Source organism: Gasterosteus aculeatus, chromosome 21 (genome assembly GCF_964276395.1).
Source record: "Gasterosteus aculeatus chromosome 21, fGasAcu3.hap1.1, whole genome shotgun sequence".
Lineage (NCBI taxonomy): Eukaryota > Metazoa > Chordata > Actinopteri > Perciformes > Gasterosteidae > Gasterosteus > Gasterosteus aculeatus.
Window position 1 is genome coordinate 20344262 of NC_135708.1, and position 25595 is coordinate 20369856.

At 46.5% G+C, this 25595-nt stretch overlaps 4 protein-coding genes across 12 annotated transcripts; 3 read left to right on the forward strand and 1 right to left on the reverse strand.

Annotated features, from left to right (window-relative positions):
* Positions 1–1027: 1027 nt before the first annotated feature.
* klhl15 (kelch-like family member 15) lies at positions 1028–9661 on the forward strand. Of its 6 annotated transcripts, none has more exons than XM_078096261.1 (10): positions 1028–1312; positions 2681–2768; positions 2855–3014; positions 3312–3450; positions 3528–3716; positions 3825–4049; positions 4187–4348; positions 4440–4649; positions 4722–4912; positions 5046–9661. In XM_078096261.1, the coding sequence occupies exons 3-10, from the start codon at positions 2995–2997 to the stop codon at positions 5800–5802; spliced, it is 1893 nt and encodes a 630-aa protein (XP_077952387.1). In that variant the 5' UTR covers positions 1028–1312; positions 2681–2768; positions 2855–2994; the 3' UTR covers positions 5803–9661. The 6 variants fall into 6 exon arrangements, with proteins under 6 accessions (XP_077952387.1, XP_077952388.1, XP_040022763.2 ...); XM_078096262.1 differs by having other exon boundaries at positions 1060–1312; positions 2906–3014; XM_040166829.2 differs by having other exon boundaries at positions 1064–1312; positions 4440–4912.
* A 487-nt stretch (positions 9662–10148) lies between these two features.
* On the forward strand, positions 10149–13937 carry LOC120811474 (MICOS complex subunit MIC26). Of its 2 annotated transcripts, none has more exons than XM_040166837.2 (9): positions 10149–10214; positions 10585–10680; positions 11390–11515; positions 11703–11735; positions 12158–12212; positions 12297–12392; positions 12654–12745; positions 13406–13495; positions 13718–13937. In XM_040166837.2, the coding sequence occupies exons 1-9, from the start codon at positions 10191–10193 to the stop codon at positions 13757–13759; spliced, it is 654 nt and encodes a 217-aa protein (XP_040022771.2). In that variant the 5' UTR covers positions 10149–10190; the 3' UTR covers positions 13760–13937. The 2 variants fall into 2 exon arrangements, with proteins under 2 accessions (XP_040022771.2, XP_040022772.2); XM_040166838.2 differs by having other exon boundaries at positions 13721–13937.
* A 996-nt stretch (positions 13938–14933) lies between these two features.
* Positions 14934–17659, reverse strand: LOC120811475 (diamine acetyltransferase 1). The gene is made up of 6 exons (XM_040166840.2): positions 17328–17659; positions 16568–16619; positions 16414–16494; positions 15737–15838; positions 15618–15658; positions 14934–15386 (listed from the first exon to the last, which is right to left on the reverse strand). The coding sequence occupies exons 1-6, from the start codon at positions 17388–17390 to the stop codon at positions 15210–15212; spliced, it is 516 nt and encodes a 171-aa protein (XP_040022774.1). The 5' UTR covers positions 17391–17659; the 3' UTR covers positions 14934–15209.
* A 1339-nt stretch (positions 17660–18998) lies between these two features.
* Positions 18999–25579, forward strand: acot9.1 (acyl-CoA thioesterase 9, tandem duplicate 1). 3 transcript variants are annotated; one of them, XM_040166832.2, is made up of 16 exons: positions 18999–19236; positions 19856–19950; positions 20587–20613; positions 21237–21282; positions 21856–22026; positions 22255–22292; positions 22377–22460; positions 22540–22643; positions 22738–22811; positions 23220–23287; positions 23369–23480; positions 23938–24028; positions 24153–24238; positions 24444–24531; positions 24712–24862; positions 25135–25579. In XM_040166832.2, the coding sequence occupies exons 1-16, from the start codon at positions 19223–19225 to the stop codon at positions 25188–25190; spliced, it is 1305 nt and encodes a 434-aa protein (XP_040022766.1). In that variant the 5' UTR covers positions 18999–19222; the 3' UTR covers positions 25191–25579. The 3 variants fall into 3 exon arrangements, with proteins under 3 accessions (XP_040022766.1, XP_040022767.1, XP_077952398.1); XM_078096272.1 differs by having other exon boundaries at positions 19076–19236; positions 20587–20763; positions 20907–21282; XM_040166833.2 differs by lacking the exon at positions 20587–20613 and having other exon boundaries at positions 19049–19236.
* Positions 25580–25595: the final 16 nt, after the last annotated feature.

The window sequence follows — 25595 nt, forward strand, 5'->3', positions numbered from 1 at the left end:
AACTGATGGTGATTGTATGTGATGGTGGTTGTATCTGATGGTGGTTGTATCTGATGGTGGTTGTATCTGATGGTGGTTTTATGTGATGGTGGTTGTATCTGATGGTGGTTGTATCTGATGGTGGTTGTATCTGATGGTGGTTGTATCTGATGGCGGTTGTATCTGATGGCGGTTGTATCTGATGGTGGTTGTATCTGATGGTGGTTGTATCTGATGGCGGTTGTATCTGATGGTGGTTGTATCTGATGGTGGTTGTCCCTGCAGTGGTCCTACCGTACACCTGCTTACTACTGGCAATTATTTGAATACTTTATGTTATAGGAACTGCTTGTATTGTGCATCTTTTACATCAGGGGTCTTCAACGTTTTTCAGGCCAAGGTCCCCCAAACTGATGGCGAGATGGAGTTTGGTCCGCCATCTTTTATTTTTGAGCTTGAATGAATGGATCTTTGGCTGGGGCCTGTGATGTCGTATCAGCATAAAGAAGCTGTGAGTGAACCGGTGTCCAGCTTGAAAGAGCTGCTGGTGGACTGAAAGACAACGTCTCCTCCATCCATTTATCCGTTCGCTACAATATGTTGGATTCATGTTAATGTGTATTTAAAGATGCAAAATACAATTCTGATGCTGAAGACATTTCTATTTGTAGAAAAAAAATGGTTGAAAAAATTTGTCCTATCAACCAAAAATTCCGCGACTCCCCTGCAGAACCTCCACGGACCCCTGTTGAAGACCTCTGATTTACATTGTTCATTCTGCACACATTACATCCATTGTAGTCCGTCCATCCCGGGAGAGGGAGCCTCCTCTGACGTTCCCCATGGGAGGGTTTTTTGCATGTGCACAGACTGTAAAGTCATCTGAGGCTAATTTGTGATTTTGGGGCTTAACAAAATAAAATCAATTGAATTGAATTCCACGCATCACACGTTGCGACGATGCAGGACAAAAGTGCTGCATGGTTTTGAGCACCGCGAAAACGCGAGAGAGTGATACATCTCTCTCTCTCTCGCCCCACACGCGATCTCTGCTTCGCCGCACTACGCCCTTGAGTTCCGCCCCAAACGGGAAATGACGCCGGCGCAGAAAATGGCGTCCGCGGAGCCCGTGGACCGCTGCGGTCTGTCGTCCCGTGTAATTTAGAAGCCGAGCGCGCGGGTCTCTGCGCCTGGCAGGTGGACGACACCATGGCGGTGCGCCGCCGCCGCCGCCCCCGTCCCTCGACTGCGGAGTGAGAAACCCGCCGCTTCATGTCCGAAGGAGCCGGAGCCGCCTGGTCGAAGAGGGGCTGCGGGGATTCGCACCGCCGAGGTGAGACTGCTGGATTGTTAGCAGCTAAAGCTACGAGCGGTTACCCCCCCCCCCCCCCATACACACACACACACACACACACACACACACACACACACACACACACCCCCGCCCCCCTCCACTGAGAACCGTGTCAGTAAGCGCAGCTAGCCAGCTAGCTTAGCGGTGCAGTGGACGTGATTAGCTTGAATGCACGTGCAGTACGAGCCTTTGTTTTGGGGGCTCTTGTCGTCTCAGGCACCGCGGAGCAAACTTCCATTTGACGTAGATTAACTCCCACTAAAGGGGGGGCGGGGGGGCTGTTTCTAAACCGGTGGTGCTGCTCTCGCCGCTGTGCCCCCTGTTAGCTAGCGTTAGCCTGTAGCATCGCTCTCCGCTCCTCCTGTCGTCGCTGTAAACAAACGTGTGTTGTCTGTTGTGAGTGACGGTCACAGACCAGCTGTTCACCGACAGGTAACTAAACCCGCTTCAGGTCCGCGGGAGATGATTTATCTTCATGCAGAGCCGCACTGAGCACATCCCCCTAAGTCAACTTTACACTGTAATGTGGATTCATGCCGGAAGAATCGTTTAGTTTAGATGTTTGTTTGTCAATGCAGCCTGGTTAGAGCCCACATACTTGTTTTTAACTTGTTCACTTGAGATTTTACGGCTGCTGATTCAATAAAGATAATCAGATCTGTGACCGTTACGCAGTTTATCGATTAGTCAACAGAACAGAAAGTTCATTTGTAAGAATCAATTAGTTGTTTCTGTTATTTATAAACATAAATACCAAACATTTGGTGTTTTTATTCGTTGTGATATGATCAATAGTATAATAAAGAGAGAGTTCACTAAATAAGACATTCAGAACATACGTCTTTTGGCAGATTAGTGAATGGAACAATCAGACTTATAACGAGGTTACGTGAAAGTCTCACGGCTGTGACAGTTCTGTCTATTCGAGTAGTTCTGTATGTTAATTAGAATAGTTAAAATATAATTTTTATTTTGTAGAATAAAATAAACCCTTGAATTGAATGTCACAAATTGGTCTTAGAGCTGCATTCTCTGTAGTGACCAGCAGGGAGCGACTCCTCTGCTCCCATAGACGTTCATGAGAAAACGACTCTACTTGATTTATTCCCTCAGTAAACACTGTAAACATGAGTTTATGGTCTCAGTCTCTAGTTTCAGGTCTTCTTCAATACAGATGATGTTCATTTAGTAGATTATGGTCCATGTCGAGCTGTTAGTCGGGGACAGTTCTGGACCACTAAAGAATAAGTTATTATATTGGTTCTCCTTGCAAACCCCTGGACATGCCTGTGCACATTGGTTTTACTTCTGCTGCGCCCCTCGGGGGTTCTTCTTGTCTCCTGTTAGAACCAGGGAAACATAAACACAGGAAATGCGAGCAGCCCCTTAGCGCTCAGCCGCCGAACCCTGCGACCGTTCCCCCGGGTTCCAAAAGGTACGTTTTTGAGCTCTTCCTTACCCGCCGTTGCCCTCTCTGTCCCTCTTATTGGCCGCTGTGATTGATTGTCCTGCACTTAACAGTTTGCAGGCTTCGTGCTGTGACGTGGCGGTTGTCTTGGCTTTGTCGTCCAGGTGATTGTCGCTCAGAAAAGGGACATTGTTAGCGTCTCCCGGACACAAGGGCACTGTCCTCTGATTGGCTCGGACAACCCCCCTCTGACATGCCCGTGGCCAATCAGAGGTGAGTGTGCTGTGTGTGTGTGTGTGTGTGTGTTTTCATCTGTGAATGAGTGACTGTAGGTGGATGGAGGCGTACAGATGATGTGTTTTCTTCTTCTTGTAAAGTTTGTTTGGTCTCACGCTGAAGAAACTGGATGACGATGCAGGATTTATATCCTTGTACTTTTATATTTATATTTTATTTCTGAATAGTTTATGTTCAGACCAGACATCTTCAGTGTTGTGTGTACACATGTATTATACATCCACCAACCTCCTCTCCTTCGCTCCCGCTCTTTCCTCTCCGTCATGCCTCCAGGTGTGTTATGTCGGGGGCAGATGTGGAGGTGTACCTGTCCCAGGTGCACGATGGGAGCGTGTCGTCGGGCTTCCGGGCGCTGTACGAGGAGCGTCTGCTGCTGGACGTCACCCTGCTGATCGAGGAGCATCACTTCCAGGTAGGATTCTCTCCGTGGACATTGCGGAGCCGCGCGTTGGACCTCGTCCTGTAAACTGGTCTCCGTGCCTCCTGCAGGCCCACAAGGCGCTGCTGGCCACACAGAGCGACTACTTCCGCGTCATGTTCACAGCCGACATGAGGGAGAGGGACCAGGACAAGATCCACATGAAGGGGCTGACGGCGGCCGGGTTCGGCCACATCCTGCGGTTCATGTACTACGGCTCGCTGGAGCTCAGCATGCCCACCGTCCAGGAGATCCTGCAGGTGTCTCTTTGCGACGTGACGACTCCAGAAGCAGATTGCAAAAAAAAAAACCTCCCGCGCGTTAACCTCCTCTGCTTTCCTCCCCCTCTGCTCTTCTGTCCCCGGCAGGCGGCCATGTACGTGCAGCTGACGGAGGCGGTGGAGTTCTGCTGCTCCTTCCTGCTGGCCAAGATCTGCCTGGAGAACTGTGCCGAGGTCATGCGCCTCCTGGAGGACTTCAGCGTGGGCGTGGAGGGCGTCCAGGAGCAGCTCGACAACTTCCTGCTCGACAACTTCGTCCCCCTCATGAGCCGGCCCGACTTCCTGTCCTACCTCAGCCTGGAGAGACTGCAGGTCCGCCCCTCGTTTGTGTTAAAAATAATGTCTTGAGTTTCACGTCTCGGTGACGTTTGGCCTGCAGGTCTTTAATAATGAATCATCAGTTGGGTAAACGTGACCTCTGAAGGTCCCCCCCCCCCCTCGATACTCAGGCGTACCTGAACAGCGACGCTCTGAGCCGCTTCCCGGAGATCGAGCTGTACGAATCCGTCCAGTCGTGGCTGCGACACGACCGGCGGCGGTGGAGGCACACCGACACCATCGTGCAGTCCGTCCGCTTCTGCCTCATGACCCCGGCCAACATCTTTGAGAAGGTGGGCGTCGCTCTCCCCCTTAAACTTGATTTTTTATTTATTTATTTTTACTCCTTTTTACCGCGACGCCGCTGCTCCGTCTTCCTCGCAGGTGAAGACGTCGGAGTTCTACCGGTACTCCCGGCAGCTGAGGCAGGAGGTGGATCAGGCGCTCGGCTACTTCCACGACGTCAACCAGCAGCCTCTGGTGGAGACGCGCTCCAACCGCATCCGCTCCGTCCGCCCGCAGACCGCCGTCTTCAGGGGGATGATCGGCCACAGCATGGTCAACAGCAAGATCCTCCTGCTGCAGCGCCCCAAGGTGCCGCCCTCGGGTTGGTTCGGCCCGCCGGCCCGCAGCAGCTCAGTAAGCCGGGCCCTTGTCTTTCCCCAGGTGTGGTGGGAGCTGGAGGGGCCTCAGGTGCCGCTGCGACCCGACTGCCTCGCCATCCTCAACAACTTTGCCTTCCTGCTGGGCGGCGAGGAGCTGGGCCCCGACGGGGAGTTCCACGCCTCCTCCAAAGTCTACCGCTACGACCCGCGACAGAACTCGTGGCTCCGCATGGCCGACATGTCGGTGCCCAGGTGAGTTCTAGCGGTGTCGTGGTGTGTTCACATGTAGGCTGTAAAAGCGAGCGTTTTCGTTTTCTGATACTGAAACTTTAAAAACATCGATCTGTAAGTTAAAAGAGGCTTTTGTGGCTTTTGTCGTCTGCAGGTCCGAGTTTGCCGTCGGCGTCATCGGCAAGTTCATCTACGCCGTGGCGGGACGCACGCGGGACGAGACCTTCTACTCCACGGAGCGCTATGACATCACGGAGGACCGCTGGGAGTTCGTGGACCCGTATCCCGTCAACAAGTACGGCCACGAGGGGACGGTGCTCGGCGGCAAGCTCTACATCACCGGCGGCATCACCTCCTCCTCCACCTCCAAACAGGTGTGCGTGTTCGACCCGGGGCGGGAGGCGGGAGGAGGAGGCGGCGGCGGGGGAGGCGGGTCGGACGCACACAGGACACGCGCCGGCCGCGGCCCGCCGCCGCCCGGCTCCCACGCCTCCTGCTGGGAGAACAAATCCAAAATGAACTACGCGCGCTGCTTCCACAAGATGATCTCCCACAACGGGAAGCTGTACGTGTTCGGGGGCGTGTGCGTCATCCTGCGGGCGTCCTTCGAGTCGCAGGGCTGCCCGTCCACCGAGGTGTACGACCCCGACGCGGACGAGTGGACCATCCTGGCCTCCATGCCCATCGGCCGCAGCGGCCACGGGGTGGCGGTGCTGGACCGGCAGATCATGGTGCTGGGCGGCTTGTGCTACAACGGCCACTACAGTGACTCCATCCTCACCTTCGACCCCGACGAGAACAAGTGGAAGGAGGACGAGTATCCCAGGATGCCTTGCAAACTGGACGGTCTGCAGGTGTGCAGCCTGCACTTCCCGGAGTACGTGCTGGAGCACGTCAGGCGCTGCAGCTGAGGGCGGCTCCCAGCAGCGAGCCGCCGCTTTTTGTTTTATCGCCACGGGGAAACGCGCCCTTCGAGGACTGAAGTCGCTCAGAGATCAGGTGTTTCGCAGGCGGGGGCCGAGGGGGGGGGGGGCTTTTGAAAAGAGACGAGTCCAGCAGCACTCGGGGAGACGCGCCCCGCGCTGCACTGTTCTCAATGAAGCCCATCGAAGACGCCGCGTACGTTCGCTCCAGCGTTCTCAGAATCCGCTTCTCAGATAATTGAAGGGCGGAGAAACGTTTTAAAATCTCCTCTAGTCACCTTCTGTATTTCAGCTTCTGGCAGAAACGCACTGGAAGCAAACTGACTGCACACGGTGATCTATTTAAAGTTGCTTTTATGGAGAAATAGATTAAAGTCTATTTCAAACAAACACGCCCTTTAAGATCCAAAACTACTGGAACGGTGCAGCAAATTCCTTTATTTGTGTTGTTCACTGAAGACATTTGGGTTCAAGATCAAAAGATGAGTACGAGACAAGAGTTCAGAATTTCAGCTTTTATTTCCTGGTATTCACATCTGGATGTGTTTTTTTTTTTTCAAGTATTGGAACATGTGACTGACAGGTGTTTCGTGTTGCCTTTTAGGTTGGTTGTCCAAACATTTAATAGCTCTGCATGACTTTTCACCCTCGGTTCAAACACATCAAGGCTGCATTTCCTGTTAAAGAGGATAAACCAACATGAAGACCAGAGCGCTGCCTGGGGGAGAAAAGAAGGAAAGTCGATCAGAGTCATTGGGAAGAGCAAGCACAACAATTTGGAATGTCCTGAAAAAGAAAGAAACTACTGAGTAACAGATGTCGAACAGGTCGAACAAGGAAAACAACAGTAGTTGATGACAGAAGTATCGTGAGAGCTGTGAAGAAAACATCAGTAAGTGACATCACACAGTGCAGAGGTGAAGGAATCACAATCCACCGTTCGGGGAAGACTCAGAGAGCAGAAATATGGAGGCCGCACCTCAAGATGCAAACCACTCATCAGCAGTCAGAATCTGAAGAAGTACAGAGATGAGCCGCAAAAGTTCTGGAACACAAGCTTATGGACCGATGAGACCAAGATGAATCTCTACCAAAGTGATGGGAAGGCCGAAGTTTGGAGAAAGAAAGGAACTGCTTATGATCCGAAGCATACAAGCTCATCTGTGACGCATGGTGGAGGAAACGTCATGGCTGCTTCTGGAACAGGCGCGTTGATATTTATTCATTGATGGCGGCAGCAGCAGAATGAATTCAGAAGTTTACAGAAACATTTCGTCTGCCAATTTAGGGAGAAACGCCTTGAAACTAATCGGGAGGAAGTTGATGATGCAGCAGGACAACGACCCAAAGCACATTGCCAACAAAACAAAGGACTTCATCACGGGGAAAAGGTGACTTGGCCAGTCTGCAACCTTCCAATCACCTGACCTTCAGCCAATAGAGCAGGCACTTCACCGCCGCAAGAGGAGACGCCCCGAAACAAACAACTAAAAGAAGCTGCGGTAAAAGCCTGGAACAGTTTGGTGACCAAATACTAAACGTTATTTACTTTAAGATGATTTGTTCCAATACTTTTGCTCATTTGAAAAATGGGTGGGTTCAAACAAAGGGGGGGATGTCGTGAGTTGTTTAACACATCCAGATGTGAATACCAGGAAATGAAAGCTGAAATTCTTTTGATTTAAACCCAAATGTCTTCAGTGAACAACACAAATAAAGGAATTTGCTGCACCGTTCCAATACGTTTGGAGGGGACTGTATGTTGAATTATGCCATCGGGTATATAAACAAGTCAACACTATTTATTCCAGTGTCTACTACTACTAGCAGTACTAGTACTTTTCCACATGAATACAAACAGTCCAGAGGGATTAAACAGATTCTTTTACCTCGCTAACGCGAGCTGCTTCTTCCAGTGCGTTCCAGCGTTTAGTCCCAATTCTGCTCTTTACGGATATCATCCTCCTGTGCTCATGTTCCAATGATGTGTGTGTGTGTGTGTGTGTGTGGTAGTGGGCTGAATCCAACTTAACTCACGGTACACGGGTGCATTCATTCATTCATTCATTCATGTGGCATTGACATCCCGGTGGTGGTGACCGGTACCTTTTATTTTGGCGATAACAGGAAGCGGCTGTGAATGCGTCACTGGCAGTGCTTTAAAGCTCCTCTACATTCCCTGCACTTTATTGTTGTTGTTGTTATGGGATGCTGTGGTGGCTCTACGTGCACACTGTTACCAGCACTCGAAGCAGCTGCAGTATTAAACGCTCAGCGTGTCTGAAATGAAACCTTCTGCCTGATGGGATCAGCTGTGAGTCGTGGAATAAACGCTGGGCTTCGTGCAGGAACCTCCTCGTGTTCTCATCCCAAACTTCTCCCACCAGTCGGACTCTAAACTCTCTGCTGGCCGCAATATTTCATCGGTTGATATTTCCCTCCATTTGTTTTAAAGGTTTCATTCACAGAAAAAGCTCCCAAATATATTTACAATATTTTAGATCCATCAGTTTCTGGGAAAGACCCTTTTCAATGGACCTGAAGCAGGTAAATGTTCTCAGTGAACACCAATAAGATGAAAATTCACCTCATTCACCTTTTTTATATTGCAATAAACGCAGCTGATAGTGAGACGTTCTCCATAACTACTGAACTATATCCACTTTTTGAGGGAACCTTGCGGGAACTATTTTCTATTTCTATATTTATTTTGGTTTTCATCACCTGTCAGATGGGTTCATTTCAGACATTTAAAAAGTGCCCCATTCAGGCCGGGTTGGTTCCTCATGTTCGGCGCCTCGTTACCGGGCCGACGGCCCCGAGCTCCACGTATTTATTTCGTTCTCCGTGAGCTGTGAACGCAGGCTCCTCAGCCTGTTTGTGTTTTTAAGTTATGAATTCTTCTGTTTTTTTTTCATTATTTATTACCTGAACGTCCCGTCGAGCCGTCGTCTTTCTTTGGAACCATTTTTCCTCTCGAGAGATTTCTGGAGGGACGGAAGGTTTTTATTCACGTCTCCAGAAACTTCACATTCGACTGAATTCAAATCCACAAAAGATGATTTTCTTTCTTAAATACGAACGTTTCCAGCAGACCTGAGAGCTTCACCACGTGTCCTCCTGTCTCCATGCGTCCTTTGGTCGCCATAGTTACCATGTTGGAATGCTACGGCTGCAGACCTTCTGTTTTTAAAGGGGGGGTTAAAACAAATGTTTTCAGGAAATGAATTGGACCTGCAATAAATGATCTTAATCAATCGATTGATTAGCCAGTAACGTCTCAATAGTGAAGAATAAACAAGACGCCTTCAAATGTTTGTTCAACTTGTTGGACCCAACAGACGTTTATTTCTCAGATCAAAAACCTGTTGAGCAGCTAAACGAGGAACTCAAAGGGGATTCAGATATCTTCATTCCTGTTTTTTCCAGCTTGAAAAGCTTTCCGGCCCCTCGAGCAGTTCTCTCCGTTTGATGATCCTGTTTTTTGCACTTTTGTTTTCCTGGTGGACCTCAGGAGGAAGACGCGAGGTCCTTCACGTCTCTCATGGACATCTCACCTGCTGCTCCTCCTTCCTCTCATGTCGCTGTTTAAACGAAACGTGTAACCAATAAAGTACTACTGTCCTGATTTATGGCACACAGCGTCCGTTAGTCCCCGGTCTTCAGTCTGTCCGTAGGAAAACAGAGTAGAGGATTTTAAAAAATGACGAAACATACCTTGCTGCAACGACTGTATCTGAAAAAGAAAGTAAAATCAGATTAATATACCGTATAATCTGAGTAGAAACTCTTTGGAAACGATTTGTAACTTCTTTCCAGAAATAAATGTTCATATTGTCAAATTTCATATGACTGCTGAGTGATTTTGTTTGTGCCTTCCTCAATGTGATTCTATATTATTCACAGGCCTTTCTAATGAACCCAATGGATTTGTTTTTATATTTTACCCGTATATCCCTGCACTAAGAAATGCATTTAAAATGTAAAGGCTCAAAGCATTGCTGTAAATACTGACAACTAGAGCTGATTCTAATGCTAATTTTATGTTGATTAATTGTTAATGATTACTTGAGTTATTGGCTTATTTAGTATTTCACAGTGAAGCAGAAATAAATAATAAAAAATGAATGCATTAAAAATCAGCCTTTTTGCATATTGTGTACTTACACTTTTAGACTTTTAAAGATTTAAAGAGTATTTCTCCACTCTCCACATATTGCTGCATAGGATTAAATATAGAGGATAACACTAGATCTTGACCATGACTTTAAAATGCTTTTGCATCGACTGCGTTGATGTTTTTAGTTACCGATGCGCATGCGCCGTTTAGTTTGAAACCCCTCCGGGTTTCCGTAGAAAAGCGAAGGTCTCCTCGGATGAGAATGTCTTATCTGAAGCTGGTAACTATTTTGTATAATTTTATCATCTTCGTTATTATTTGTTTCCTAGTATTTAGCTGGAGTTTGGTAAAGCGTGTGTTTATGTGTTTATTATCTGAAATCATAAAACCCAATGACTCAAATGTTGCTAAATTAGTCATTAGTCATTAGCCATGTCTTCAGCTAGCTTGTGTAGCTAACGGGGTCAGTCAAACAAGTGCTCCGTCTTCCTTGTATTTAAGCCAACGTTACAATATACGAGTGATTTACCTCCCACGGTACCTACGCTGTTAACTACCGTGTTATAACTGACATTAAAGCCTCACTTACCGCTTCATTAGTTAGCTTTAACGCTATCTGACGGCCGGGTGTGCTTCCGGCGCGCCGCCAGGTGTCGCTGTGTGTCGCAGCTCCCGGTGTGACGCTGCTGCCGGCGGCCGGAGAGCCGAAGAAGAAGAGCTGTCAGCCCGCTCTGAGCATCGATGAGGTGGGTTGATCGATAACTGACCAGTCATGTGGAACAACTAATATTCCAACTCCAATGTGGAATCTGACTCAACATTTATTCAATAAGACAGAGAACACAATTGTGTGTTTAATGTTTATTTTGGTGTGTGTAATGCTGTCTGTAGTTTTAGTTAAATCCAAAATATCCGAGCATCCGATTATGTATAATTATTGAAAACTAATTGATCCTCTCAGAGTGTGTTTTTTGTTTACGCCGCCAGTGTTGTTGTCAAATCTTAAAATCCATTCCAGAATACAAGCAGATCATGGTCTTTTTATTTGATAATTTGTACGTTTTTGTAAGTTTGTATCTTGTAAACTTGATTCCCATAACGGCGGGTATAGAAAACAAATATAAAATGATGTAGTATGAAGTTGCCTTCATATCTGCATTGACTATTTAGGATATTTGTCCTTTGTGAAAATAGTGAACATCATAAATTACATTCGATTTCAAGAAAGGGAAAAATTTCGGAGGATATTATTTTTGGGGAATTGAAAGATTCTTTGTTAAGAAAAAAAATAATACACTTATCTTTTTATTAATTTATTCCATTAAAACGTTCAAGAATAAAAATTGACATGTTGCAAATGATCCTGAATGTTTCAATGAGAATTATTTCTTATAAATAGCGTCTTGCTGAGTCGGCCTGAAATCAGTTGTGGTTCTTTTGGTTTCTCGCTTCCAGCTGCCGTCGCTGTACTGCGTCCCGGAGGCGGAGCCTCGGCGGGTGGAGCCGGCGGCGGCCGGACCGCTGGAGCAGAGCGTCGCCTCGCTGAGGAAGCTGGTGGAACCGTACACGGACCGGTGGCTGGTGAGGTCACATGTGGCTCTGTCACCTGGATCACGATCACGTGTTTACGTGTTGTTCTTTCCTTTGTTGTCATGTCGTTGCTGGTCGCTTCTTGTCAAAGCGCAAAATATTGACTCCTGACCATTGAAGGTTAAGGTCAAGAATGTGAATCCGTGAATTAACGTATATTTTGTTTTCTGTTGTCCAGCAAAGCGGCCGAGTTGCAGTGGAGAAAGTTGAAGTTAGTGACGTTTTTAAAAATACTGTTCTTTAACTTTATTTCATGTCCATCTGTAACTTCTTTTATAGAAGTTTTGACTTTCGTTCGTTCATCCTTCAAAGGTTCAGTCGATCGTAGAACCGTTGTTTTGCTGCTTGATTAGAAGTCGAGTTCAGATTTTCTATTATTTACAAACTATTTACACCCTCAAATAAATGACTAATAAACTACCTGGATTTATTAGTGTAATATTCACAAGTATGAAATACGTTTAACTATATTTATATTCTTACCCTGTAAAAGGACCATCTGCGCCCACTCAGACTAAAGGAGCTTGTGTTTCTCTCTTGAACAAACGCTGGATCGGTTCCTTGTGGTCAGAAACGTTTCAGACAAAAGTTTAATGAGCTGCTTTCGTCTCTGTGTTGATCTTTAAACCCCAGAAAGTCTACGAGACCGTGGAGCCCACAGTCAGCGTCTCCATAGCAACCGTCACCGGTGAGACGTTTGATCTCACACACACACACACACACACACACACGTCGGCCATCTTCTCAGTCCCCCCGTCGTCGTGTTTTTCAGAGACGTACCAGTTCCTCAGTGACCCCCCTCCCGACCTTTACCCCAGTGTGGCGGCGGTGGGCTTCTCCGGCTTCCTGGGACTCTACGTGGCCAAAGGTAACAGGGGAGGTCCAGATGTTCTGCCAGATGTTCCCCTTTCAATCCAATACAAAACAGTACAAGTACAACCTGGAAGTAAAGCGCTATAACGGCACCCTTCAGCTCGCTAAATAACACAAGCACACGAACATATAACCACAATAATGTGTTCACAACATTATCTAGAAGTATATGATAACGTGGTAGTTAATAACAAACTTGAATTTAAATGAATACATAGTTATTAATGAGCTCATTATTAAGGTTTAATCTCATCAGGCTCCAGGGTGAAGCAGCTGGTGTTTCCTGTTGGACTCATGGCGCTGACGGCCTCCATGTTCTACCCTCAGCAGGCCGCGGCGCTATTGAAGGTACCGCTACGTCACGCGGTGTGATCAGACAGCAGCCTAATCAATGATGCTCACGAGCTGCGTCTCAGAGCCGCTAGGCTGCTTCCTTAAGGACGCATTCGTCACTCCAGCTGAGACTCGTCTGTCCCAAATCTGTCGGCTCCTGTCAATCACAGTGGCCCCGCCCTAAAGCGTCTCCTGCTTCATGGTCTGTTTGACTCTAAATGGATCATAATCTACTAAATGAACATCATGTTGTGTTGAAGAAGACTTGAAACTAGAGACCGAGACCATAAACGCATGTTTACAACGTTTACCGAGGGAATAAATCAAGTCCTTTTCTCATAATACCTTCACTCATCTTTAGTTGGACGTTTGGTGCAACGTTGCCGGTTTTTCTATTTGCCCGTCAAATCAAATCAGCAAAGAACTCTGTCATCCCCTCCTTTAATCCTCGTACTGGGATATTCTCAGGAAGCAGCTGTGAAACCAGGAACAGAGACCGGTTTGACAAGTTCAAAGTTAATTTATTCATTTATAATTCATCATCGAGGGATTTAAACGTTCCAGATGTTTCCAGTTGCCGTTTCTGACAACGGCGTTCCTCTCGGGTGATGTGTTCAAGGCCTGTCGGAAAGTGGGAAGTCTGATGTGTGATGTTGTGTGTTGCGTGTCCGCCAGGTGAGTCGGGATTCGGGATACACCTGGGCTCAGCAGGGCCGCGTTACCATGGAGACGCTTTGGAAAGAGCCTCCGTTTGGTAAAAAGAAGGTGAGTCTCACAAAGCGTTTCACCATTAATCATCTACATATGATAGAATATATTTATAATTATCTGTATATAATATACGTGCGTGTGCGAGAGAATCTTGCTCTTCATTGACTGTAAAACACTAATAATGGAAAAAAATAGTAATAATAATAGTAATAATATAGAATACGACTTTCTTCTAAAAGATTTCCTGACTTTTGTGTCTTTGTTGGGTTTTTTAAGAAGAAAGAACAAACAGAGAAAAACGACACAAGCGACAGCTGAGACGACAAGATGACGCACACACACCTGAGACGTCTATTAACACACACACACACATCTGAGAGACGTCTATTAACACACACAGTTTGTGAACATTGACTTTGTCTTTTTGTTGAAGCTTCAGACATCTTCACTAAATATGTGATAAGTTATTTATAATAAACTCAGATTCTTGATGGTTCCAGTTTCCCAGATGTGAGAATTCATTCTTGTCTAAATGATAAACAATGTATTTGTGTTGTGAAATATTTGATCTACAAATTGTCCTCGTGTGTGTATTTCCTGACCTCTTGTGGACCAAAACAAAATATGAAAAGTTATTTAAAAAGGAATTAAGACTTCTAAATGTTTTTTTTGTCTCGTTTGTAAGAATAATTTCTTTAAGACTTTCAAAGGAAGTTTGTTTTTTAGATCGTGAATGTTTATTTTTGAATATTTAACATTTGTAGGGGTTTGACGTGATAATTAGTTGTATTTGGGGAAGTACTTATTTTCTTAGGACGAGTAAATGGTAACTGAGGGTAAATAGTGCGCTGGTTAGCTTAGCACAAAGACTAGAAATGCTTGCCTGTCTAAATGACACAAAATCCACTTGCCAGCAACTTTTAGATCAATATTTTAGTTGTTTACTCGGCCTTTAACCGGCCGAAAATAACAAGTGTAATAAACCAAATAAATTCACTAGACGATCAGCTTGTTCCACCTGCTCTAAATCCGGCGTCAGGTGAATTTGAGCTGCTCATGTGACCTTTGGAGGGAAACCGCCCGCAGCGCTTCAGAACAGAGCGTTCCGTTTTATGTGCTGACTGAGAGCAGTAAGAACCAAACAAACCGCTTCGTGAAAACAGTCACTCGTCTTCTCCAAATACTGCGTGTTAGAAAACACCAAAAAGGGAAGTTATGTGAGAAGCACATTCGGTACATAAAGACAAGTGGGAGTTTAGAGAAATGATTCAGCTTAAACCAAGTTGGTCACTTTTCTCAGAAGAGATCTGGTGTTCGTAAAGAGATTGAATTAGCTGAACACCTTGTTTAAGATATCCAACATGTGTCTTAGTCATTAGTGTTACTGTGTAAAACAACTCAAAGCCTTTTCCTCATTGCGAAATAAATTGTAGCAAGAAACAAGATCAACTTAAATGATAAGAACCATAATTGTACAGAGACCAAGACAAGCGAGAAGTTATTGTTTTATTGAAACAAATCACATGCAGCAACAGAACTAAATTAGTCAAATACATCAGACTGAAACAAAGCTGCACAACTACAAACACACAATTCCCCGTTTCAAACAGCTGAACAACAAGTGTCGTCTGACTGGAGAGCCCCCCCCCAAGGAGTCGGCTGCTCAGACGCCGCCACCGCGTCCTCTCAAACGGGAGGTCAGAGTGGCGGCAGCATCAGACTCAACATGACTCGTCAAAAAGAAGAGCAGCCGACCCCCCGGAGCCCCTCACTCCTCGGCCGGAGTGCCCATCTTCACCAGGCTGTCCTTGTCGAACCTGAAGAGCCTCCAGCCCTCCTCCTGGGAGAGGTCCTCGGCGCCGCGCCGCTTGTAGTACTGGACCGAGGGCTCGTTGTTCTCCGCCACCACGAACATCATGCCGGTGCAGCGAGTCTTCATCGCCAGCTGGAGGAGGCGGAGCCAAAGCGACAGTAACATTCCATTAGTTTGTAGAAAACTACGGATCGTTTTTAAAAGCTTTCTATTGAGAAAAAATATGTACGGTGGTGATCGACCCACTGAGTCAAAGAATCATTTGATTACAAAATAAAACGTATTAGAAAACGCTGGAAATTCTCCAAATGTGACACACATAACATGTACCCCCCAGAGGCCCGGGGTGGTCCACATACTCACATCACTGAGGTGACGCAGGAGCTCCGATCCGATTCCCAGACCTGAGGAGAGGAGCAGCTGCTTAGTGACGAGCGGCTACATGAAAGCTGGTCTCTGTTGTTGTTGTTATTATTGTTTACCTCTGTACTCCCCCATCACATAGAACTCCTCCAGGTAGAGCTGTTTGCCCACCCACGGGTCATAGGTGAAGTAGTACATGACGAAACCCACCACCTTCGGATCTGTACATCAGAATCACTATTAGTTAGCGTCACATTATTTATCGCTTTAGACTCATGTCAAAGTTTCATATTTAGTCAATTATTCTTCAGCTATAGTCAAAAGCATCAGGGATCTTGATAGTTGACCTTTGACCCACAAAATCTAAATCAGGTTCTCATTGCCGTCAGTGACGATGACAGACGGTTTATGGAGGTTGAGTGACGATACTTTCAGTAGAAAATACTGGCATGTATATTGAATATAGTGTTACATTAGCAGCCTGAGCAGAAGAACTGACCATTAAATATCTGAGTAAACATGTGACCAAAACAGGATGCATGTGTGACATCAGCGTCTGAGAAGGAAAAGCTGCAGCTTCATGAGATCTACAGATGTCTGACAAAAACAGGAAGCCTGTCTCTGTAGCGGTGAGGCGAACAGCGTCACTGCAGATGGCGGAAGCTCAAACATTCTTCTGGGGAAACGACATCATTCCAGCTCTGAAGAATGTCAAGATGAAAACACGCAAAACTCTGGCGTGCACCAACAAGTACCTGCAGCACCGAGACGTCACAAAAGCAGCGGCTCCTCTTACCGTCGCTGCTGGTCCCTCCTTGGATTTCAGCTATAAAGCAATGGTAGAACGGGGTGTCACCGAATCCATCCTCCAGGAGTTCTGCAGGGAGATGCAACGTTGAAGAAAGACTGAAGAACATTGGCTGTGTACACGTGGACCGAGAGGAGCTCACCTTCTTCAGTCATAGTCACCTGGTCTTCCATCCGCTCGTACGTTGCAAGCTCCTGAGACAAGAAAAAGGAACAAGATGTGCCATTGAAAAAAAAACAAAACGAAAAGGATAGAAACCAGACACTATTCAAATAAGGAAAACATAAATGCAAAAGGAGAAATGTGCCAGAGGCAACAAGCTAGAAATCTAATTTTAGTCTGCAGTCACCGGGCAGGTTATTACAATGTACTGGCACACGACCAGTATGATACATTACAGTAGTGGACTGTAAAGTCCATTCACCAATAGCATCCGGTTCCTGTTTATTAGCTGGGTTCTTTGGACCATCGTATGCAGTCATTCAGTAAAAACAACACGTCCTGTGTGGTACAACTTCTCATCTTTGAACACGTTCGCCCCGCTGGTTACACAACAGCACCAACGGCTTCGACCTTGATAAGAACATAAGCTGAAGGTAAGACGGCCCATATAAGGAACACCGGCGGTCAGAGCGGATGTGAGCCGCCTGGCTGTAAACAAAGCCCCCCCCCCCCCCCCCACTAATCCCACACACCGGGGTATTTTCCACCGGGCACTGGGTCACCAACACACGGTGTGATTCGTAGCGTCACCGGACGTAAAATGTCGGACACGTCGGACCGCGTCGTTACAGTCCACGGGAAGGACGGGGCGGTTGGCTAACGTTAGCTAGTAGCTAACGAGCTTGAATATCTACGTTTAAGCTAGCCAGCTAGCTAACGGTAGATGTTTGTCAGCTTACCTTCACCAGTCGTAATATATCAGACACGTCTCTGGGTTCCGCTTTTCGTAATTTATACTCCATTTTCTTCTTTTACTCTTTTTTCCTCTAGTTAGAAGTCCTCTGTATGTGAAGTGAAAGATACGTTGTTTCTTCATTCGCTTCAGAGTGGCCTTTTTCCCGCAGTCAGCCTCAGATCCGGACGGGTTTGTCGAGACAAGTTCATCCAGTAGTTATCACCCTCGGCTGGGTCGCTGCCGTTCAACTGCCGTCGCCTTTGTGCACAGCGCCGCTTTTATACGCGGCACGCGCTCCAACGCGATTGGCTCGTCCCTACGGCTCTCAGATTTCTGGCGAATCGGCGAAGGAGCTGACTTCTGTCAGCCAATCGGGGGGCAATGCTCAAGTGACGCGTGTTGCTGTCGCTCTCGGTCATAAGGTCTTTGTGTTTTTGGTGATCAGGACAAAAAGTACTTTGCAGGTTACTTTTAAAAAGTGAGCATGTTACACTATAGAAACACTTGCTAGAGAAGATCCCACTTTTAAAAGTGTACTCATTTAAAAGTGAAAACTGTGTATCCAAATATAAAGAAAGGATCAAAGTCAAAGTAAAGTCAAAGAATGGCACATAATGGCATATAATATGTTATATTGGTGTAATATATTATAAATATATTTAGATTACTGGTAAAGTAATCTATAATTTTATATAACTAATTAGTCAAGTTCCACTACTGACATTTGATGTAAGAATTATGTATATTTACTGAATATTATATTTTAAATTCTGCAGAAAAGTAGACGCCTTATGGGTGTAGGTTTTGTGCGCTTCAAAAGGACTAGTCCATGAAGGAAGTTAGTGGTACACAGTGGCGAATAAATAGAGGGCAGTGGGGCGTTGCCCCATCTAATACAGTATCATATCACCTACAGCTGTTGCACATATATCTTACAATGTTTCATTACTTGCATTGTAACTTATTGTAGAATCCTGTCTAAACTCCTCTGTATATTTTTGTTCACAGCTCAGATAAGAAGCTGAACTGCTGGAGTGTCACTTCCCGTATGACACCTGAATCATTTTATGTGTAGCAGTGACGATATTTTAACCTTGGACTATGCCAATACTGCACATCCAGCTGTCATTGCTTTCTGTTTTGTTTTAATTGATACAGCCATATTTTGTGATTTGTTACAGCAGTGGCAGCTGGAACATTTTATTTGCATAGCTATTCAATCAATACATTTACCAGGTCTAAACACACTTTTTTATTTTTTCGGGATCACAAGGAGCGGCGGCTCTCGAGGTACGACAAGGAACAATAAAAACATCTGACTGATAACAAGGCGTCTTGGCGATTTGTATGGAATCAATTATGTCTTCAAATCATTTGTAACAGGAAGCCAGTGTGAGGAAGCCAGAGTCACTCAGATTAGCTTTAGAAATACTGGCTGCAGAGTTTTAGGTGAGAGTAGTATAACCTACGAGGTCTTTATTAATACTTTCTTTCATGAAAAACATCATCATATCAAGCAGAATCAAATTCATAGTTTTCCCTCACTGATTATGTATTATGAAAGGTTTGTCAGGAATACATATATCACACTGTTTGTTATACATACATAATAAATAGGAATAAAATCATTATTTGACTCGGAAACGACGCTGGAAACGGGAATAAATCGTCGGACAGATAAGGAGAACTTTGCTCGAACGCTTCTTTTCGGGGATTTTCAGACGCTACGTCTTGCGTCATCACGTAGTAGGCGGGGCCGGACGTCAACCCGGAAGCCGTTACTGCGGTCGCCCCGATTTGCCTGGCACTTTGACACCGCAGCACCCCGCAGAGGAAAAGCCTCGCTTTGCCGACCTCACCCACTGTATTTGTACCCCTGGACACATCCGGGACGCCACAATGCTCTCACCGAGGTCAGTGGGACTAAACACGTGACTCCAAGCTGCGTTCACCGTGCTAATTAGACCGGTGCTAACCATTAGCATGTTTACAAACCACTTTTTCTGCTAATAGTGCGCAGCAGCCGCGTAAAGTGACTGCGCCGATAACTGGTTTGTGTTTAGAGCCGTTAAACGAATTATTCACATTTAAACGAGATGAAAGAACGAGCTCCTCCCGAGGCTTGGAAGTCATCGTAAACCTAAAGGGTGTGTCATGTTCTATAAGTACTACTGCAAGTCATCCATCACTTCACTGTGAACAGATGCACAGTGAGCCTGTCCAACTAATACAGATGGTGCTCAGTGGAAGGACCTGTTCTTTACTCCAACAATCCAATCCAAAGTATAACAATAAAAAGTGTTATACTTTTTACTGTATTAGATCTCACAGGTAGATATTGTATATGTTACTGCACTCCTGGAGGAAAACTCTAATGGAGCAGGTATGAGCGTGAGTCTGAGCATCAGTGGCAGCAGGTCAGAGATCACATGGCGGTTATTATTAGGATACGATGTAACTGGATTCCTCTGCTTCACGGTCTTCTCAGGGTTTGTTTGTTTGGTTTTGGTCGCGGCCTCTGGTGTCCTACAGGTTCCTGCTGCTGCGGTCGGCCGCGTCCGTGACGACCAGGTCGTTCTGCTCGGGAGGCGTTTCCAAGCCGGGCCGGGCGCCGGACATGGCCGAAGGTAAGGCATCCACCGTGCTTCCTGTTTGACTTGAATGACCCCCACCTGGTTGGATCCAACACGTTAGAACCCTCATGGTGGTTCAGGAAGTGCTTTTTGTTTGCTGACTCAGCTGGTTCCAGACCCGTGAAAGACTTTCTTTCAAGGTCTTTACCGCGGGATATTACCAGGTGGTCCCGGCCCCGGTGGAAGGGTCTGATTTGACGATGTAAACGGCCAACTACACGCTTCTGCTGCCTGTCTGGTCTTTAACCTCCAGCACCACGTCCACCTCTTATTCTGTGTCTGTGCTCCAAGCTACGAGTAGATGAACGATATGAACGCCTCCCACCAGAGCTTTGGACCGTCGGCCGGAGCAAACAAGCGACTAGACGACGTCCTCCCGGACTTTGGGATCATTTTATGACACTTTAGAATGACAAATTCCAGAGAATGAATCTCTTGTGTAATGACCTCCCCGCTGAAGTCCGCCCTGCTAACTAGCGCACGCTAACCCTGTTGGCACTTGACACCGGTTCAGTTGCTTGTTTTGAGAGTGATGCTCTTTAAATGTTAGTTGATGAATGCGGTGGAATGTAATCTGGTGACGGCATTTAATGTGTAAAAACCTCATTCCAATCGTTTGTTTCTCCACAGGAGATCCCCTTTTACACGTGTCTAACGGTGTGTTGGTAAACCGAGACAAAACCGATCTTAACTCTCGTTCTCTTCCGATTCTCTCCGATGACTTGAATTCTTCCTGCACGCTGAGTGGCTGAGCATGCACCTCCACCTGCTCCAATACACTGCTCACCTGCTCGGCCTGTTCCTCAGGTGTGCATTGTGTGTTCACGGTGCTCCGCTCCTTCTGGCCTCCGGGCTCTGAGCTTCAGCGTTTTACCGTCTGGTTCCCTCATGATAGTCGTCTCTATTCGCTTCTTTCCTCCGTGTTGTTTCACATCGTCTCTCTGTTTCAGGCCTCAATGAGCTGCCGCCGTCCTGCAAGAATTAGGGACATTTGACGGTTTAACTGCCCGTCAGATTGGGATGTTGTTACTGAGGATCCATGAGATGGAGGAATCACTTGTGCTCTTTTAATAAAGAGCAGAATCGTTAAAGAGAGATTCAGTTTCCTCGAAGCTGAAAAACAAAAGTGTAACAGCCTCATTGTTTGTGAGGGAGACGGTATGAAACATAAAACCATGAACGTTTGGTGCTTTCACTGCAGTACACACACACACGCACACACACGCACACACGCACGCACACTCACAGAAGGCCTGATAGTTTTTTCCGTGTTTTTTCAGTGCGGAACCGGCTGAGGGAGATCGTGGGAGCTTCCACTAACTGGAGGTACCGAACCATTTGTGTCAAAGCACCAAGGAAACATTTTGTTTCATCTGATCTCGTTCGCTCAACAGTCTTGTCTTGTTTTTTGTGGCGACAACTTGTATCAATTACAAAAAAATAGTTTAGATACTTAAACGCCTCTCAAAGACCGCTGTGCCTTACAACTTAGCACATATATTTTCTACCAATTCAGTTGGTTGATATTATTCATGTATGTGACCAATAAACCGTTGAGTTGTTTATGAGTGACACAGAGGACAAAGTCACGGAAAGCTTCACGTCAAGGAGCTTGAAGGCGTCACGCTGCAACTTGAAACCAAAGCAAAACATGCACAGTTTCAAGGTCTAAGGTTTACGGAGGATTTATTGGTACATCGGGAAGAAAAAGCAGAGACACGTTCAAGGTCAGCGACTCGTTTGTCAGCTCCGGATTCCGTGATCCATCTGAGGAATAAACAAATGAACTAATCCAACTAAAAACTTTACACTTAACAAAATACTGCCAAAGGCAAGAGAATAGATAAAGGATTCAAGAGATGCTTTAACCGGTTAATGGTTGCGTTGGTATGCGTGCAGCGACCACCAGCAGGCCATGTCGGAGCGCCTCTCGCTGTCGTCCATGTTGGCGAAGTCCCAGAGCGACCTCCCGACCAAGAGGATGAAGGACAGCTACCTGGAGGTGCACCTGCCTCTGGGCTCGGAACCACAGCTCAGAGAGAAGTACCTGACCTTCCACAACACTGTCAGGTACACACACACACACACACACGCAGGAATATGACCCCTCACAGCGCAGACCGTCACCACTCGCGTGTTTTCTATTGGATGCCGTGTGCGTCCTTGTGACCAACAGGGATCATTTATAGGAAACATGAGTGAGCGATCAGGCGCAGGACCCCACAAGGACAGACAAACACACACACACACACACACACAGTCGGCTTGCTCATCGTCCTCTTTCTTCGGTCCCTGCAGGTTTGGGAGGATCCTGGAGGACTTGGACAGTTTAGCAGGTATCCCTGAAACGTCTAGTTGACGTCCACTATAAGTCAATAACGGATGTGTTTTCAGTAAACAGAGACATCTCTTGTCCTCAGTCCTCATCTCCTACTCTCACACCTACAACGAGGCTCTGAAGAGGTCTCCTCTGTCCATCGTCACCGCTCTGGTGGATAAGATCGGTAAGTGTGCTCGGCCTCAGTGCATCCAACATGGAGCAGGTGACAAGAAGAGCTTCTCACCCCCTCGTCCCCCCGACAGACATGAGGCAGCACATCATCTACCCCGACTGCGACGTCAAGTTCACCGGTCATGTGACCTGGGTGGGAAAAACCTCTATCGAAGCCAAGATGCACATGTCACAGGTACGCGCACACACGTGTGCCGTCAGGAGAGAGCCTAACGAATCTTAACAGGAAGCAGAAGACACCCGAACGTCTCTTCCGTCTCTTCTTTCAGTTCCACGATGGGTCTTATTCTCCGGTTCTGGACGCCACGTTTGTGATGGTGGCCCGAGACCCCGAGAACAAGAGGTGCTACTGAAGATCCTCAGAGATACACTTCAATGATCACTCCAACGTAGAGTCCTTTTCACTACGGATTCATCTGCTCATTATTTGTTGTTTGTTTGTAAAAAATATTATTATGAATAACATTATTAACACTACTAGTAATAAAGTACAATTATACGCGACACATTATTACTTACAATATATCTTTTTTTATTATTATCAACAGAATGAAAATTATTAATATTTTTAACAGTTTAAGTACATCATCGTTATTTACATGAGACTATTAAGAATATTGACATTACTGAAAAAGTAATAATATTATCATTATTACATTGACATGTAGAACCATCACATGTTTTTAGTTAATATTGAATCATAAAGTGAGTTTTTATTTATCTGATATTTACACTTCTGTCTTTCTTTCAGGGCGGCTTTCGTGAATCCGCTGAAGCCGGAAGGTCCGGAGGAGGAGAAGCTCTTCCAGGAGGGAGAAGGTGTGACCCCCCCCCACGTGACCTCAGGTGGAGACAACAGCAAACGTCTCTGTGTAAACTTTGTGTCCTTTGTCCTTCCAGCTAACAAAGTGCGGCGCGTGGAGCTGAGCACGGCGTCGCTGCTGAAGGTGGCGCCCACGGACGAGGAGAGGAAGATCGTACACGGCCTGTTCCTCAACACGCTGGACACAAAGTACGAGGTCCTCCACTGTGATGACATCATCACGTCCTACTGTTGGAGGCGTGGAATGTTTGGACCCTCGGAGCACAAAGTAGTTTGAGACCTTTCAGATTCCTCACTAGAAGACGTGTGCGGACACACGACGAGCTTTTAGGGTCACTGCGGTTAACAAATAGATAAACGAGGGGGAATAAGATGCAGCATCAGTTAAAAGGTCAAACGCTGTGTGTACTTTACATCACACCTCATTTAGCTGACGAATCATTGCATTTTTAACCCGTCCCGTAGTGTGCAGCGGTCAGTAGGCAGGGGTCGGGTGTCTCGCTCGGGGACACTTCAACATGGGAGGTGGAGCCGCTGGGGTTTGTACCGCCAACCTTGTGGCTCCGGGCGCACGGCCTCTCCTCCAGGCGGCGCCACCGACCCATATGCTGAACCTGCGCGTGTGTTTCCTCTCCTCCTCCTGCAGGACGGTCAGTTTCCGCAGCAGACTTCTGCCTCCGAGCTCGGTGTGGATGGAAGACGCCAAGCTGAAGGGGCTGGAGATCTGCCACCCTCAGGTGGGAGGCTGGACCACGAGGAGACACGCCTCTTTATCGCCTCCCAGCCCAGTCATTAACTTTAAGTGTGTGTGTGTGTGTGTGTGTGTGTGTGTGTGTGTGTGTGTGTGTGTGTGTCGACCAGGAGAGGAACATCTTCAACAGGATATTCGGAGGCTTCCTGATGAGGAAAGCCTACGAGTTGGGCTGGGCCAACGCCTGCTCCTACGGGTGAGAGGGCAAAGGTTACCGTGTGTGCGAGGCAGACTTTTAAATACTCGTACGTCTTTTACGTTGCAGTGAGCGACGTCTCTTGACCCCGAGTGGAATTAAAATAATAAAATATTTGAACCCGGCCGACCATTCATGCGAGATCGGGTCAAAGTTCAAGGTGCTACGTGAGAAGTTTAATTTCAGTGTGTACTTTGTGATGTAGAGGAGTTCGACCCAGTCTGGTTGCCGTGGACGACATCCTCTTCCAGAAGCCCGTGGAGATCGGCTCCCTGCTGCTGCTCTCATCTCAGGTCTGATTGGTCGAGGCCTACTGATGCTGTGTGTGTGTGTGTGTGTGTGTGTGTGTGTGTGTGTGTGTGTGTGTGTGTGTGTGTGTGTGTGTGTGTGTGTGTGTGTGTGTGTGTGTGTGTGTGTGTGTGTGTGTGTGTGTGTGTTCCTCAGCGACTGACCACACACTGTGTGTGTTTTAGGTGTGTTACACACAGGGGAAGCACATCCAGGTCAGAGTTCACAGCGAGGTGTTTGACCCGTTGACCCGTCAGCACAACACCACCAACGTCTTCCACTTCACCTTTGTCTCTGACCGCGACGTCCCCAAGGTCGTCCCCATGACCTATGGAGGTGGGCACACACACAGACACACACAAGAAAACAACACACCTACAACACTTGCCTTTTAATTGACTTTTTAACTACACTACATTTATTTGATAACTTTTATTTTAAATATGAATTATTATATATAGTTATAGTTTTACTTCTTCCACCACTTACATTTTCATTGACACTCTGAACCTTCACGATACTTCAAGAATAACATGTGAAGGGAAACAGGAAGATCAGATTAATGCTGTTCTTGTGTTTTTGTGTCTTTTTTTGTGTTTGTGCGACAGAGTCGATGTTGTATCTGGACGGGAAGAGACACTTCAATCAGACGGTGGAGGAGTGAACACGCTGCATCGACCTGCCAAAGCCTTTCATAGTGTGAATGAATGAATGAATGCACTTACAGCATACGTCCTCTTTACACCATGCTTTTACACAACTTGTTATTTTTATTTTTCTGGTGGTTGAACTTTTTTGGTGCCATTTGTGCTTCAAATTCATATATATATTTTTCTTATAAGCACATTTATTGCTGATTTGCATTGCTTTTCATCATGTTATGACATTTATATTCTGCCGCTGCTTGGACGCACAAAACTCTGACTTTACTTTAATTTCTTTGTTGAATGAGAAGCTTTATTCTGAAGGTGTTGCAGAGAGAGATGACGGCGGCCACATTCTGGCCTTCAGTATATTAACTCAAACGCAATAAATTAATTGTTATTTTTCTTCCCTTCAGTCATCCTTG

What these genes read in the sequence shown, in the direction of transcription:
- klhl15 (XM_040166826.2), top strand. Translation starts at nt 1,252, where the DNA reads ATGTCCGAAGGAGCCGGAGCCGCCTGGTCGAAGAGGGGCTGCGGGGAT. An exon ending in TCGAGGAGCATCACTTCCAG is followed by an intron (nt 3,451 to 3,527) that starts GTAGGATTCTCT and finishes TGCCTCCTGCAG; the next exon opens with GCCCACAAGGCGCTGCTGGC. An exon ending in CCGTCCAGGAGATCCTGCAG is followed by an intron (nt 3,717 to 3,824) that starts GTGTCTCTTTGC and finishes TGTCCCCGGCAG; the next exon opens with GCGGCCATGTACGTGCAGCT.
- LOC120811474 (XM_040166837.2), top strand. Translation starts at nt 10,191, where the DNA reads ATGAGAATGTCTTATCTGAAGCTG. An exon ending in CGTACACGGACCGGTGGCTG is followed by an intron (nt 11,516 to 11,702) that starts GTGAGGTCACAT and finishes TCTGTTGTCCAG; the next exon opens with CAAAGCGGCCGAGTTGCAGT. An exon ending in CTCCATAGCAACCGTCACCG is followed by an intron (nt 12,213 to 12,296) that starts GTGAGACGTTTG and finishes CGTGTTTTTCAG; the next exon opens with AGACGTACCAGTTCCTCAGT.
- LOC120811475 (XM_040166840.2), bottom strand. Translation starts at nt 17,390, where the DNA reads ATGGAGTATAAATTACGAAAAGCGGAACCCAGAGACGTGTCTGATATA. An exon ending in GGTGACTATGACTGAAGAAG is followed by an intron (nt 16,495 to 16,567) that starts GTGAGCTCCTCT and finishes ATCTCCCTGCAG; the next exon opens with AACTCCTGGAGGATGGATTC. An exon ending in TGTGATGGGGGAGTACAGAG is followed by an intron (nt 15,659 to 15,736) that starts GTAAACAATAAT and finishes TCCTCTCCTCAG; the next exon opens with GTCTGGGAATCGGATCGGAG.
- acot9.1 (XM_040166832.2), top strand. An exon ending in ACCTTCCACAACACTGTCAG is followed by an intron (nt 22,027 to 22,254) that starts GTACACACACAC and finishes CGGTCCCTGCAG; the next exon opens with GTTTGGGAGGATCCTGGAGG. An exon ending in GGACTTGGACAGTTTAGCAG is followed by an intron (nt 22,293 to 22,376) that starts GTATCCCTGAAA and finishes TCTTGTCCTCAG; the next exon opens with TCCTCATCTCCTACTCTCAC.